General features: G+C 41.8%; 1 protein-coding gene and 1 pseudogene across 5 annotated transcripts in view; one reads left to right on the top strand and one right to left on the bottom strand.

Moving 5' to 3' along the window:
- SLC41A3 (solute carrier family 41 member 3) overlaps positions 1–16,748 on the bottom strand; it is a 102,525-nt gene that overhangs the window by 35,315 nt on the left and 50,462 nt on the right. For all 5 annotated transcript variants that reach the window (XM_043572011.1, XM_043572010.1, XM_043572013.1 and 2 more), the window contains one exon: positions 1,491–1,562. In XM_043572011.1, coding sequence (XP_043427946.1) covers positions 1,491–1,562 — 72 coding nt within the window. The remainder of the gene's footprint in view (positions 1–1,490; positions 1,563–16,748) is intronic.
- Positions 2,916–16,415, top strand: LOC122478375 (annotated as a pseudogene).

The following is a 16,748-nucleotide window of genomic DNA, read 5'->3' as shown; positions in this document are numbered from 1 at the left end:
CCAACAAAGGAGCTTCAGGAGGAGGCAGTTTGATCAGCTCTAGGATTTAGAAAAGGTCACTCAGGTGTCCAAGCAGAGGGGAGCCAGAGGGGAAGGAACCTGGGGCAATGAAGAGGTTTGATGTCAGTGATGCAGGAGACCAAGAGGCCAAGACAAGGAAGAAAAGAAGCAGGGCTGGATTCAAATACAGCTCAGAGGCAGACTCCTCTGCGAGTGGTCGTAAGGTTGAGGAGCAGAGATGCTGAGAGAGACTCGGTCTCAGGCTTGATTAATGGGAAGACTCCTCACTAGGCACAGCTACCATGATTGGGAGTTTACCACATGTGGCCAGGTGCCATGGCCTTACATGATTGAAACCTCACAACAGACCATCTTACAGATAAGGTGAGGTGATTTGCCCAAGGGTCTACCCCCAAAATGAACTTTCAACCATCAAACTCTTAGGGATTGGGGACTTCACAAGAGGTAAGTGTGAGGAGATAAGGTGATGATGCCAGATCTGGCTAAGGTGTTTCAGGGATGCTTCGGGGAGGGGCAAATGGAGATGCCCCGTAGACAGCCAGAAACAGTGGCTCTAGAACCCAGGTGAGAGGTAAAGTGGATATCCACCTACTCTGATGGACAGGGAGATACAGCTAAGCAAGTCTTGTGTGGTCTGCCCAAGGCCAACCTGTTGATAAATGACAGCCTTAACGCCAGCCTGTCTGATCTTAGAGTCCAGGTGCTTTGTGCAGCCTCAGGCTGCCCCCAGCCAAAGAAGCCCAGAAGGTTCTGGATAAAACTACTTCCTCTCTTGCCCTGAGCCAATCTCTTCCCAGTCTCCCCCTGCCCTAGGCTTCCTGATTTTGTAATACTCTGAGACTCCTCGGATGAAAACTTAGCCCAATTAGGGTCTATTAGAAGGAGGTTCAAGTTTGAACAAGCATGAAACATTTAAGGGACAAAGGTGTGGGGGTTGGAGAATATCCTGCAAAAGCTGAGAAGGCACAGGGTGAGAGGCAGGAGTGGGGCCAAGGAGGAACTTCCAGACAGGAAGAATCTCCAGAAACTATAAGCAGGATCATATGCACGAGGCAGTCAGATACACCAATTAGGATGTCAGTGACTTTGGCAAGCATAGCTTAAGTTAAGACAGTGGGAGAAGGCAGTTAGCCCTGTCCATGCTATGAGAAACAGGAGTAAGTAAGTATACGTGAATCTTTCAATAAGTCTGTCTTGGAAAGAAGGAGGTAAAGAAGCTGGAGGGAACTTGGGTTCCAAGAAGAGGCATCTACACTCCGGTGCCAGTGCCTGTAGTTGGGCTGATCCTCCAGCTGCCACATGAGTGTGGTCTGGTGGTTACAGAATGAATGAGGGGCCTATTCCCAAAGCTCAGTCTGGAGTACAGGGACAAGGGCTCACTTAGTCTTTGCTCTTCCTACCTGGAGCAGGCCTGACTGCAGATTCAAAGCAGGAAGGAGATTCATCAAATGGACAAAGGGGAGAGTCACCTGAATGAGGGCGAGGTTACTGCTGATAACTCTGTGCTGCTCTTGGGTGTCATCAATTTGTCCAGTGTTGGCCTAAGATGAAAAGAAAAGGGCAAAGGGTAAGTCTGGCTGGTCAAAAAGCCACGTGAAGCCTTCCTGGAAAACGCAATCTCTCAGGAAAGAAATCAGCAAATGCCATTTCATTAACACCAGAACAAATTATTCTGCCCAACTTTCAAAACTGATGTGGGATGGGAAGATAAGACACAAATCCCTTTGAGAATAAGATGGTGTCATGAACCATCTCTCCCATACTCGAGTATTTAAGCACACACAGAGGTAAGCGTCACCAACAATTTCAGAGCCACCTCTCAAACTCATCCATGGGCAGCAGGGGGAGGACCCCTGCTGAGAAGCTGGTTTGCATCCTCAGCTAGGTCTTCAGCTATGTTCTCCTCAGCACCTGCAATCCCTTTTCCCACTAACAGCAAGTCACATCTCAGCTGACCACTAACCTCCTCAATCTCACTTCTGCAAATCATCCCATTTAAGAAATGTTTAAGTCCTTCTTAGGATAAAAAAAAACATGATCAGAAATACAATTTTCTCCTTTAAAAAATGGTAGTCGGCTTCTAATTTCATAGCATTTTACTGCAAAATTCAAGATGTAGATAAGAAAAGGTTTCAAGCAAATATACTTTTCCTAGCTCCTTTGAAATTAGTTCATTATGTTCCTGAACTCCAAAGAAAAAATAAAATTACTTTTCATTTTCAAATAAGGGGAGGCTTTTCTTTTCAGCATGATGGAAACCTCAGGTGTAGCACACACCATGGAGCCAGGTGACTTTTACTTCACACAGGTAGATTAATATGCATCTTGGGAGTACCCACCGGGACAAGGGACTAAGGTGGAACAGAACACAGCTACACAGCTTGCCACACACCAAACATGCAAGGCCAACAGGCTCATTTCCCTTCTCTGCTCCATGCTATGCTGGGTGCTTGCTGGACTCAACCAGCGCATTTACTGTGTCCTATCAATCCACCAACTCTAACCCGGTACTCATCAGATAAGGGGGAGCTACCAGCCCATGACACCTGAGTATTAATTAGAAGGGCATTCCTTCCTCAATGGCTGAACCGGAAAGGGAGTGATGCCAAGAGGTGCAGCATGAGGACTGGAGGGCTGGGGAGCTTGCAGAACTCATACAAATAAGGAAGGAGGAAGACCTGAGGGAAAGAAGCTGTGAGAAGGGGTGAGATGGTAAGGAAATAGGATTTAAGAGCATGTGGAATGGATGGCCCATTTTCCAGTGGGGAACAGACCAAGGCAGCAAAAGGTAGGGAAGGAAGCAGGGCAGAACCAGACTAGCAGGATAACCCACAGGGAGGGGGCACTTGGGAGCAGGTCTCCATCAAGGTAGATGGATACTGCTTTACCCTGGAATGGTGGTCCCAGAAATGTCCAGGTAAGAGCTGGAGAGACAAAGCCAGTCCAAGCACAGGCTCAGTGGCTTTTTGCTAAGAATGTAAAGAGAAAATCAGTGGGAATTTGGGACATCTATTATGGAGACTGACCTAGATTCATCTCAGTGGGAGACGTTTAGGGAGGCTGTTCCCAAATGTTCATTTGGATCACACAGACTTGAACATTTTAAAATGTCTTTTAATGTCTTACAAGTATAAATTGCTATGTGAAATCCTATGGGGTCCTATATCAGTTCTAGATTTTCTAAATCTTTTCTTATTGGCTACATCATAACAGGTTGCTTTAACGGATTCAGACCATGAAGATGACATATCCTCTGGGCACCTCTCTGGGTCTGGATTGTACCTGGAAGGCTGACCCATATAGATGCATATACAAGCTCCATTGCCCTGTTGCTTCTGGTTGGTTTTGGTCAGTGGGGAGTCACGGAAAGTCACTGGAGGGACAGCAAGAGTGAGGGTGGGGTATAAGCATCTCTGTGCCCTTCCCACTGCCCCAGTGGCTGCGCTCCTCCACACAGACCTGCAGCACCAGCCAGATGGCCCTTTCCTACAGCTCTCCCAGGTTCTGAGAATCATCCCTACCTCTACCCATCCTCTTGCCCCTTTCAGCTTAGACTGATCATCACTTCCTCTTATTGCCAGTCTTAGGGTGATTCACTGCCCTTTTGCAGTTTCCCATAATCCTGCCCACAATGTGGTCAACTCTTCATTAAACCCTGCTCAGCTCCCATCTGTATGTGCCACCTCTCTCCTGCCAGGATCCTGACTTATCCACTGAGTTTTATCTTCATAAGGACACTTAGCTTATTGACAATAAAAAAAACCCAATCTGTCATTATTTTGTATATTTTTTCCCAATAACAAATATACCAATTATTTTCCAATAACAAAAAAAAGACTTACTGGATTAAGATGGAGGACTGAATGTTTTACTATCCTTCCTAACCAAACTGAAGGATAGGGAAAGACAATCTTTTTATTTTGAATTAATTTTAGATTTCAAAGGAGTTCCAAAGTTAATATACTTTCCTATATACTCTTCACTCAGCTTCTCCTGATTTTAACACCTTATATAACCACAGGACAATTATCAACTGAGACATTAAGGCTAGTACAACCCTATTAACTAAATGACAGAACATATTCAGATGCCTCCAGTTTCTTCACTAGTGTCCTATTTCTGTCCCAGGCTGCCCATGTAGCTAGTCATCATGTCTCCTTGGTTTCTTTCAATATGTGGCAGTTCCTCACCTTTCATTGTCTTTCATGACCTTGACACTCTTGAAGAGTACTTGATTAGATATTTTGTACAATGTCTCTCAAATGGGTTTGTCTGGTGTTTCCTCATGATTACACTGAGATTATTGGGTTTTGAGGGAAATCAGGCTATAGAGGTATAGTGCTTTTCTCTTCACATGGTATCTGGAGAGCTGTCATACCAACATGGCTGATGAGATGTGGCCTTAACCTTGGTCCTTGGTTCAGGTGGTGTCTGCCAGGATTCTCCACTATAAACTTACTGTGTTTCCCTTCCAATACTCTGTTATTTACTAGTGAGTCATTAGGCCCATTCCATATTCAAGGCAAGGGAATCCAGCTTCACCTCCTAGAGAACAACGTATCAAAGATTTGAGGACATCTACAAACTACTATAGTGATTCACAAGTATTTGGGGAGATAGTTTGGGGCCAAGCAAAGACCCTATTTCTCCTTCAAGTGCCACCTACTAATTCATTAGTGGATTTTGCCTGTGATCAGTATGATATTCTTCTAATGGTGATTTTATACTCCTTCATTCTTTGCACATAAAATTTTCTCTGAGATACAGAGGTCCCTTCTCCCCCTCTTAAATCATTTATTTACATGGTATGATTGGACTCATGGGTATTTATTTTATTCTTGAGGTCATAATACTATTATATTTATTTTGTCACTAACACTGCTCCCACTGTGGCCATTTGGGAGCTCATTAAGGTTGTCTTTCTGACATGCACCCACATGCTGTTTAGTACTTCCTTACTTTCTGGCACTATCTGATACTCCAGGTACATCTTGTATTTTCTCTGTCCCAGTTCTAAGATGAGCCATTTTCCCAAGAATGTTGGCTTCTTTTATTGAAGAATGGTATCAGAAATCAAGACCTAGATGGCAGATGTGTTAGGTGTCACTGGGATGGTACTGCTTCTAGGTTCTGTTAGTGGGAGAGCTAGGAAATGTATGTATGGATCCTAACCCATGTATGTACATATACCCATGTCTATTGTTGTACCTATCTGCATACATATTAAAACAAATGTGAGTCCATATTCATATTTCTGAGTCAAACCCAGGATCATAGGGTTAATTCTAGCATTGAGGAAATGATTTTTAAAATGGACACAAGTTGTGGAAAATAAAAAGAGGCATCTATAGTTTAACACAGCTTAAGAGGGCATCCCTAAATAATGTAAAGCAGGAATTAGGTTGGAGGAAGGACCCATAACCAAAAGGTCTACTGCACAAAGCAGAGGTAGCCCTGGGGATGATGGGAGCAGAAGGGAGCCTGGGACAACTGAAAGGGCTTTGGCCCAGAGAGCAGAGCAGGAACATCCAGAACAGTTGGCCTCTTCCCTTGTCTGCCAACAATGAGACACCTGGCCATTGGGCTGTAAGCAGAAGTAGTGTGTGTGTGTGTGTGTGTGTGTGTGTGTGTGTGTGTGTTGGGGTTAAAAAGGCAAAGCAGTGCCCAGAGTGGCCATGATAAGATGGACAAAGAGTCTCTAGACTCATAAGCCCAGTTACTGGCACATACTTCAAGGTAACCTATTTTGACTTACCCCCCCCCCCCCCAATCACTACAAGTATCTTCCTCTAAAGGACAGCATTCAGAGATTCAGAGTAAGAGGAAAGCTAAAATAAAATGATGCTCAACCAACCAAAAATCACTGTTCATGAAAGGAAGGTCACAATCATGAAAGAGATTCATCAGACTCAACCAATGGAAGCACAAAAATCTAAGGAAACAGTCAAAACAGGAAACTGAATAAGATTCTAGGGCAAGCAAATTAACAGATGTGGGAGAATGGTGCTCCCGTAAGTGAAAAGACAATTTTAAATTCTAGAAAGTACAAACGTGATCTCTGAATTTAAAAGAGAGGATTAAAAAAAAAAAGACAGAAACAAACAAAAGCTCTTCATTAGATGACCTCAATAACACAATGGTCAGAGAGATGGAAAGTGATTTAGTGAAATAAAACATCAAGCAGAAGTATTCCCCCAGACCAGACACAAATACAAGAAATGTGAAAAGAAAGTTAAGGAACTCAGAAGGTAGATTCAGAAGTTGCATTGTGCACCCAATAGTAATAGTAGGGGGTAGGGGGTGGGGTGACAGAAAGAATGAATACCAAAATATTATAAGTAACAGCAGCAACAAGGTTTCCATAGAACTGAAGACAGGCATAACCCTTTAGATAGAAAAATCTAAGATATATGTAAGGTAATGAGAAAAGGCCCTTGCCAGAGACATGATGAACATAGCTGATAAAGAGAAATATACCAAAAAGTCCAGATAGAAAGGTGAACAAATAATCTAAAAGAAATTAGATTCTAAAACTAATGGGGCTTCCAGGGGGGCATGGCTGGCTCAGTCAGTAGAGCATGTAACTCTTGACATGAGAGTTGTGCGTTTGAGTCCCCCAATGGGTATAGACATTACTTAAAAATAAAATTTTATTTTTAAAAGTTATGAGGCTTCCATCAGCCACACTGTACACAAGAAGACCCTGAAAATATGCCTCAGTACTGATGGAAAATAATTGTGAACCATGCATTCTCTACCCTTCCAGGTTGGCATCCAATTGTGAAGATAAAATATTGTCATACTGCAAATGTCCAAAAAGTTCACTTCCAACAAATCCTATCTGATTACTAGAAGACACACTAAAGTAAAACAAAAAAAAAACCACCAAATTTAAAAGAAAAGTGAGGGAGAATGGTATCAGCAAGATGGAAGGCTAGGAAGCTCCAGGCCTCATTCCCCCCATGCAAATATCAAGTAAAACAAGAGACTGACCAAAACAGCTTTGTGAGAGCTCTAGAAACCAGCCAAGGATTTGCAAAATCAAGTGACCACTCACCAAGAAAAACCCACACTTAGAACAGTAGAAAATCCAACAGTGTCTTTGCTTATCCTTGCACCACTTCCTCCTTGGTACAGAGTAGTGCAGTGCATGGTGCCTTCCTCAGGATAGAAGGAAAACAGTGGACCAGTTTGCAACATCCTGGCCTTCCTGGAGGATACCTGAGGGTGTAGTTTCCATTTTGCCGGACTTGGAGATCAAAGGAAAAGGTGGCATAGTTTGGATATCAGTTTCCAGGCTGCTGAAACCCTGTATCCGGGGTGCTGGATACAGTACAGCTGCAGGGTATTGCAGGCCCATGCATAGACTATAGACGGAAAAGTACAATAAAGCATGTAAGTCCCCAAGGAGAAGCAATGTTGAGTTTTTTAGGGTAATTAAAAGGTTTTTAAAGAAAAATTTCAATGTTTATTTACTTTGAGAGGGAGAGAGAGAACAAGCTGGATAGGGACAGAGAGGGAGACACAGAATGCAAAGCCAGCTCCAGGCTCTGACCTGTCAGCACAGAGACTGACACAGGGCTCAAACTCACTAACCGTGAGATCATGACCTGAGCCAAAGTTGGATGCTCACCCGACTGAGCCACCCAAGTGCCCAAGGTAATTAAAACATTTAATAGCAGCCATGTGTGGTGAATTGGAATGGAAAAAAAAGTACATATACAGGCCCAGGGAAGACACATGCCCACAAAAAGCCTGAAAAGACTTTAAGCCTTCACACCAGACTGACTAGTGAAGGTCCTCCCTTTCATGAGCAAGTCTGCAAAGACTGGGAGAGGTAGCTATTTTCTCAAATGCCAATTTTTTGACAAAAGATGAGAAGGCAGGGAGTGCCTGGGTAGCTCAGTTGGATAGGCATCTGACTTCAGCTCAGGTCATGATCTCATAGTAGATGAGCTTGAGCCCTCTTTGGGTGAGCACAAACCCCACTTTGGGTGAGCCCCACTTTTCTCACTCTCTTATTTAATAAAGACTTTAAAATAACTGTCTTACATATGTTCAAAGAACTAAAGGAGGGCATGGATAGAGATCTAGGGAAATGATGATAACAAAATGAGAATATCTACAAAGAGAAACTTTTACAAAGGAACCAAGAAAAATATGCAGCTGGAAAATATAATCACTGAATTGAAAAATTCACTAGAGGGGTTCAATAGCAGACTCAAACAGGAAGAAGAATGAATCAGTGAATTTGAAGATAATGTCATTTGAAATTATCAAGTCTCAGAAACAACAACAAAAAAAAATGAAGGAAAGTGAACAGAGAGCCTACAGGACTTATAGGGCACCATCAATCAGATCCATCCATCCATCCATCCATCCATCCATCCACCCATCCATCCATCTCATGTGTTTCCCAGAAAGGGAAGAGAGACAAAAAGGGGCAGAGAGCTTATTTGAATAAATAATGGCCAAATTTCCCCAAATTTGAGGAAATCCATGCATATCCAAATACAAAAAGGTCAACAAACCCAAGGAGGACAAACTCAAAGAGGCCCACACCAAGAAACATTATAACCAAACCACTGAAAGTCAGAGTCAAAGAGATAATCTTGAAAGATACAAGAGAAAAGACTCCTTACAAATACAGGATCTTCAGTAAGATCAGATTTCTCAGGGGAAACCATGCAGGTCAGAAGGTAGTGGGATAATATATTTAAATATATTTTTTACTGGAAGAAAAAATAAAATTCACCAAAAGTTCTATATACAGCAGAACTGTACTGCAAAAAAAACCCCACAAAAAACAAAACAAACAAAAAAACAACAACAACAGAGAGAGAGAGAGAGAGAGAGAGAGAGAGAGAAATGAGAGCATTCCTAAATGAATAAAAGCTGAGGGAGAGTTCAATACCACTAGACCTGCCCTAGAAGAAGTCCTTCAAGTTAAAATGACAGGACTTTAGACATGCTAAAATGAGCCCTTCAAGTTAAAATGAAAGGACACTCAAGACAGGAACTCAAAGCTATATGGATATATAAAGTTATCCAGTACAGGTAAATATTTAGATAAATATAAAAACCTGTATTATTTTAATTGTGCTTTGTAACTCCATTTTTTATTCTTTTATATAATTTAAAAAGCAAAAGCATAAAAATAATGAAACTATGCTAATGGATACTCTAATAAAAATAGATATTTTGTGACATCAGTAACATAAAATCAAGGGGTAGAAGAGGGCAGAGGTATAAAGGAGTAGACTTTTTTATGTGATTGAACTTAACTATTATCAGTTTAAAATACATTGTTGTAATTTTAGGATGCTACATGTCATCACTATGGTAATCACAAAGAAAATAACTACAGAATACAAACAAACAAAAAAACAAAACGACAAGAGAATCAAAATGTATTGCTATAAAAAATCACCTAATCATACAGAAAGACATTAAGGAAAGAAATAAGGGACAAAAATAAAGCTGTAAGACATACAGAAAACCAATTTTAAAAATGGCAATAATAAGTCCTTACCTATCTGTAATTACTTCATTATAAATAGGTTAAACTCCCCAATCAGAAGACATAGACTGGCAGAATTAAGAAAAAAAGTGGGCCCAAATACATGCTTTCTACAAAACACTCCCTTCAGATTTGGGAGATGCCTAGGTTGAAAATGAAAGGATGGAAATATCTCATGCAAAGAGCAACCCAGAGAGCAGGAGTTGCTATATTATTAGCAGACAAAATAGACTTTCCATTTAAAACTGTTGTAAGAAACAAACAAGGATATTATTTGATGGTAAAGGGGTCAAATCATCAAGAAGATACAACAATTATAAATGCACCAAATATCAGAGCTCTTAAACAAATGCAAACACTGACAGACATGAAAGGAGAAATGGACAGCTCTACTATGATAGTTGAAGACTTTCAATAATGGACAGAACAACCAGGCAGAAGAAAAATAAGGAAATAGAGTATATGACTAACAATATGTAATGACTGGACCAAACAGGCATAGATAGAACACTCCACCCAAAAATAGAACGCAAATTTTTCTTAAGTAGCCTTGAAACATTCTCCTAGATGAACCATATGTTACCCCACAAAACAGGTTTCAATAAATTTTTAAACACTGAAATCATATAAAATATCTTTTCCAGTCATATTAGAATGAAACTAGAAATCAATAGCATGACAACTGGAAAATCAGCAAATACATGAAGATCAAAAAAAAATTACTCTTCACAACCAATGGATCAAATAAGAAATCACAACAGAAATAGGAAATATATTCAGATAATTAAAATGGAAACACAACATACCAAAACTTAAGAGATACACTTAACACAGTACTAAGCTGGATATTTCTAGCTGTAAACAGTCTTAAATTAAAAAAAATAATAATCTCAGTCAACCACCAAAAATGACAACTTAATAAATGTGAAAGAGAAGGGGCACCTGGGTGGCTCAGGTGGCTAAGCAGCTGACTTCAGCTCACATCATGATCTCATGGTTTGTGAGTTCGAGCCTCACATTGGGCTTTGTGCTGACAGCTTGGAGCCTGGAGCCTGCTTCAGATTCTGTGTCTCCCTCTCTCTCTGTTCCTCCCCTGATCTCACTCTATCTTTCAAAAATAAATAAAGATTAAAAAAAATTTTTTTAATGTGAAAGAGAAGAACAAACTAACCGCAAAGCTAGTAGGAGCGAGGAAATAATAATGACTAGATCACAGATACAGAATGGAAAAACAAACGAGAAGATTAATGAAACCATGAGTTGGTTCTTTGAAAAGATGAATAAAATTCACAAATCTATAACTGCATTGATTAGAAAAAAGAGAGGACTCAAAATCAGAAATGAAAGAGGTACATTACTACTGCTTCCATCAAAATCAAATGGTATTTTTTTAATTCCAAAACCAGAAAAACACCTCACTAAAAAGGAGAAGTATAGACCATATCCCTCATGAACATGGATGCAAAAATTCTCAACAAGATACTAGCCAACTGGGTCCAAAAATACATTAAAACAATTATTCACCACAATCAAGTGGGATTTATACTGGGGATGCAGGGCTGGTTCAATATCTGCAACTCAATCAATGTGATACATCAAATTAATAAAAGAAAGGAAAAGAACCACATGATCCTCTCGATAGATACAGAGAAAGCATTTGGCAAAATACATCATTCTTTCTTGATGAAAACCCTCAAGAAAGAAGGGACAGAGGGATCATACCTCAAGATCATAAAAGCCATATACAAAAAAACCCACTGCTAATATCATCCTAGATGAAGAAAAACTGAGACTGTTCCCCCTAGAGTCAGGAACACCTCAGGGATGTCCACTCCTGCCACTGCTATTCAACATAGTGTTAGATGTATTAGCCTCAGCAATCAGACAACACAAAGGAATAACAGACACCAAATCAGCAAGGAGGATGCAAACTTTCAATCTTCACAGATGACATGATACTCTATATGGAAGACACAAAAGATTCCACCAAAAAACTGCTAGAACTGATCCATGAATTCAGCAAAGTTGCAGGATATAAAATCAAACCACAGAAATCAGTTGCATTCCTATATGCCAATAATGAAACAACAGAAAGAGGAATCAAGGAATTGATTCCATTTACACTTGTACCAAAAACTATAAAATACCAAGGTATAAACCTAACCAAAGAAGTGAAAAACCTATACACTGTAAACTTTAGAAAGGTTATGAAAGAAACTGAAGAAAATACAAAAAAAAAAAAAAAAGAAAAATATTCCACGCTCATAGTTTGGAACAACAAATATTGTTAAAATGTCAATACCAGGGCACCTGGGTGGCTCAGTCGGTTGAATGTCTGACTTCAGCTCAGGTCATGATCTCACAGTCTGTGGGCTCGAGCCCCGCATCAGGCTCTGTGCTGACAGCTCAGAGCCTGGAGCCTGCTTCTGATCCTCTGTCTCCCTCTCTCTCTGCTCCTCCCCCGCTTTCACTTTGTCTCACTCTGTCTCTCAAAAATAAATAAATGTAAAAAAAAATGTCAATACCACACAAAGCAATCTACATATTCAATCCAATGCCTATCAAAATAACACCAGCATTCTTCACAGAGCTAGAAAAAAAATTCCTAAAGTTTGTATGAAGCCAGAAATGACCCCAAATAGCCAAAGCAATCTTTCAAAAGAAAACCAAAGCTGGAAGCATCAAAATCCCCAGCTTCAAGTGTATTACAAAGCTGTACTTATCAAGAAAGTATGGTACTGGCACAAGAACAGACACTCAGATCAATGGAACAGAATAGAGAACCCAGAAATGGACCCACAAACATATGGCCAACTAATCTTTGACAAAGCAGGAAAGAATATCCAATGGAATAAAGACAGTCTCTTCAGCAAGTACTGCTCAGAAAGATGGATAGCGACATGCAGAAGAATGAACCTGGACCACTTTCTTACACTGTACACAAAAATAAACTGAAAATGGATGAAAGACCTCAATGTAAGACAGGAAGCCACCAAAATCCTCCAGGAGAAAGCAGGCAAAAATCTCTTTCATCTTGCCTGCAGCAACTTCTTACTCAACATGTCTCCAGAGGCAAGGGAAACAAAAGCAAAAATGAACTACTGGGACCTCACCAAAATAAAAAGCTTCTGCACAGCAAAGGAAACAATCAGCAAAACTAAACGGCAACCGACAGAATGGGAGATGATGTTTGCAAATGACATATCAGATAAAAGGTTAGTATCCAAAATCTACAAAGAACTTATCAAACTCAACACCCACAAAACAAATAATCCAGTGAAGAAATGGGCAAAAGACATGAATAGACACTTCTCCAAGGAAGACCTCCAGAGGGCCAACCGACACATGAAAAAATGCTCCACATCACTCATCATCAGGGAAATCCAAACCAAAACCACAATGAGATACCACCTGACACCTGTCAGAATAGCTAACATTAACAACTCAGGCAACAACAGGTGTTGGCAAGGATGCAGAGAAAGAGGATCTCTTTTGCATTGTTGGTGGCAATGCAAGCTGGTGCAGCCACTCTGGAAAATAGTATGGAGGTTCCTCAAAAAACTAAAAATAGAACTATCCTACGACCCAGCAATTGCACTACTAGGCATTTATCCAAGGGATATAGGTGTGCTGTTTCGAAGGGACACATACACCCCCATGTTTATAGCAGCACTATTACCAAAAACTAAAGTATGGAAAGAGCCCAAATGTCCATCGATGGATGAATGGATAAAGAAGATGTGGTATATATATACAATGGAGTATTACTCAGAAACCAGAAAGAATGAAATCTTGTCATTTGCAACTACGTGGATGGAACTGGAAGGTATTATGCTAAGTGAAATTAGAGAAAGACAAAAATCATATGACTTCACTCATATGAGGACTTCAAGTGACAAAACAGATGAACATAAGGGAAGGGAAACAAAAATAATAAAAAACAGGGAGGGGGACAAAACAGAAGAGACTCATAAATATGGAGAACAAACTGAGGGTTGATTGAGGGGTTGTGGGAGGGGGGATGGGCTAAATGGGTAAGGGGCATTAAGGAATCTACTCCTGAAATCATTGCTTCACTATATGCTAACTAATTTGGATATAAATTTTAAAAAATAAAAAATAAAGTTAAAAAAATTTTACCATATATTTCCAATCAGGACCTGTTCTCAAAGAACTCTGCTCAATATTATGCCATTCTCTCTTAATTAGTATAATAGTACTCTTGATTAATGGTTGTTTAATAAACAATTTATGTCTGTCAAAGGAAATTAGATTTTTGGTGAAAAAATTTATATGATTTCCTTAAAAAAAACAATGTGACTATACTTAATGTGAATATACTTAATAATATACTGAACTAGACACTCAGAAATGGTTAATTTGTAAGTCTTCTTTTATGTGCATTTATCACAATTAAAAATTATTTAAAAAGGACCATGTTGGGGCACCTGAGTGCCTCAGTCACTTAAATATTCAGCTTCAGCTCAGGTCATAATCTCACAGCTCCTGAGTTCGAGCCCCGCATGGGGCTCTGTGCTGACCTGGAGCCTGCTTTGGATTCTGTGTCTCCCTCCCTTCCTGCCCCTCCCCCACTCAGGCTCTGTCTCTCTTTCCTTCAAGAATAAATAAACATAAAAAAAATGTAAACATAGAGTTGCTGCAGCGGCCACCGCCATATTAAACAGACAGCAGTGCTGCGGTCTGGCCCCCAGCAGAGCGAGGGACCGTCAGTCTGTCTTCAGTCCACAGACCCTGTCCTGACCTGGGGACTCTGGCCTGCCATCCAGCCTGAGCAGCGAACCTGAAAGAGCCTAGAGCTTGATGGATCCGTGAAGTCAGAAGCCAACTTTGGGGCTCGTGCTTCCACTCCGTCACACCTTCCTCCTGTATTCGTGGGCTCAAGGCACCAATGTAGCCCCTCCAAATCTCGGACCAGCTCTTAGTGCCCCCTCCTGGTTGGCTCTCCCGCGGCTGGGGGAGGGGTGGGCTCACCATGGCTGAAGCGCCCCGCCTTGGGTTCTGGAGATCCACCAGGACTAGGACCGGTGGCCCTGCCATGCTTGTGTACCTGGCCACCGCCTAGGCTGGCATTAGGCCAGCCCACCTCTGCCACTCCAGCCCTGCCTGCCCTCAGCGGCTGCTGTCAACACAAGCTTCCTGAGCAACCTGAGCCTGTTGGACAAGAGCAGGAACTTCCAGCTCAGGCCTGGGTCCAGCTGGGGCCACCACCAGGGTTTGGTGCAGGGACTTGCAGGGCCCAGAGGCTGGCTGCTTGCACAAGTCCGCTGTCTTGGCACCTGCCCATGCCTCCAGCCGCCACCGGGCCCCTCACAGGGTCGCCACAAAAGAGGAGCTCATCCCTCAGGAATGCATCAGGCAACCTGTCCTATGCCCATCTCATCACCAAGTCCATCAAGAGCTCAGGGTGGAAGCAGCTCATGCTGTCGCAGATCTAAGAGGAGATGGTCAAGTATGTGCCATACTTCAAGGGTAAGAGTGACAGCAACAGCTCGGCGGGCTGAAAGAATTCAATTTGCTTTAATCTGGCCCTACACAGCAAGTCCATTCATGGGCAGAATTAAGGAACCAGAAAAAGTTCTTGGTGGATGCTCAATCCAGAGGGAGGTAGGAGTGGAAAATCCCCCTAGAGAAGAGCTGCGTCCCTGGACAACAGTAAATTTGCTAAGAGCCAGGGCTGAGCTGTTAAGAGAAAAAGTGTCTCTACAGTCTGGTCAGGAGAGTGCCTGGGACAGCCCAGGATCTCAGTTTTATAAATGGCATGTGAGCCCTGGCTCTCACAGCAGTGATGGCTTTGATAAGTGGCATGCATTTCACCCTCCAACTAGCTCAAATGCTAGTACTATTAGTAGGAGACTTTATCCCATTATGACCGAACAGAATGATCTTAGAGATGGGGATGTGCATTCTATGGTGTACCCACTATCTGCTGCAAAGATGGCTTCTGCTCCATCCAGTCTGTCTGAGATAAGTAATCCTGAAAATATGGAAAACCTTTTGGATAATCTCAACCTTGTCTCATCACCAATGACATTAACTGTTTCAACTCAGTCTTTACCTGGCACCAGGATGCAGCAGACATCATGCTACTCATATGTACTACCAAACACCAGTCTGAATTCACCCAGCCCCAACTCCCAAAAATATACACACGGCCAGTCCAGCAGGAGTCCTTTGCCCCACATGCCTATGTAAACACTTCAGGACAGCAAATTGAGCTATGGAGGTATGAATCATTGTAACTGTGCACCGGGAATCTTGAAGGAGTTGCTTACTTACTCTCCTCCCCATCATAACATTATGACAGTAGTTGATCCTGGGATCATCCAACCCAACAGCCAGGTCCTTGGTCAGAATATGTTAATGGGCCCTAATTTGGTCATGTCAACCTATGGTAGTCAGGCATCTCATAACAAAATGATGAACCCCAGCTCCCACACCCACCCCGGACATACCCAGCCAACATCTGCAGTTAATGGGGGTGCCTTGCCCCATGTGGTCAGCACCATGCTCCACACCTCAGGAATGAACTGCCCCCAGTGAAGACAGCTTTACAAGTGTTGCTGTCGCACACCATGCAGATGAAAGCCCTGGGGGCCTACTCCTCAGTGAGCAGCTGCAATGACCATGGCAGGATGGGCCTTCTCAACCAGGGTAGGCTCCCAAGTGACTTGGATGGCATGTTGATTCACATGGAGTCCATCATTTGGAACAACCTCATGGATGGCGATATGTTAGATTTTGATGCTGACAATGTGTTGCCCAACCAAAGCTTCCCACACAGCATTAAGACAATGACACATAGCTGGGTATCAGGCTAAGAGTGAGTTAGTGAACAGGCTACAGTTTAAAGGACTTCAGATTGTCTGACAACAGGAATGGAGAGAAGCAGTCCAAAGATGTCCTTCACCCCTCATTTTCCTTTTCTTGATTAAAAAAAAAAAAAGGGAAAAAAAAGCAATTTTTTTTTCCTTTCGTCAGACTTGGCAGCGAAGACACTTTTCCTGTACAGGATGTTTGCCTGATGTTTGCAGGTTATGTGCCACTGTAGGTAAGGACTGTGTCATTGGAAATTTCATTACAATGAAGTGCCAAACTCATTACACTATATAACTGCAGAAAAGACATGCAGATACTGGTGTGCTTTCAAGTTTTCTACATAAGCAGTAGCTACAGAACTATGTGTGTT

Source organism: Prionailurus bengalensis, unplaced genomic scaffold (genome assembly GCF_016509475.1).
Source record: "Prionailurus bengalensis isolate Pbe53 unplaced genomic scaffold, Fcat_Pben_1.1_paternal_pri Un_scaffold_56, whole genome shotgun sequence".
Classification (NCBI taxonomy): domain Eukaryota; kingdom Metazoa; phylum Chordata; class Mammalia; order Carnivora; family Felidae; genus Prionailurus; species Prionailurus bengalensis.
Note: the sequence above shows the minus strand (reverse complement) of the source record. Positions and strands in the feature narration are given on the sequence as shown.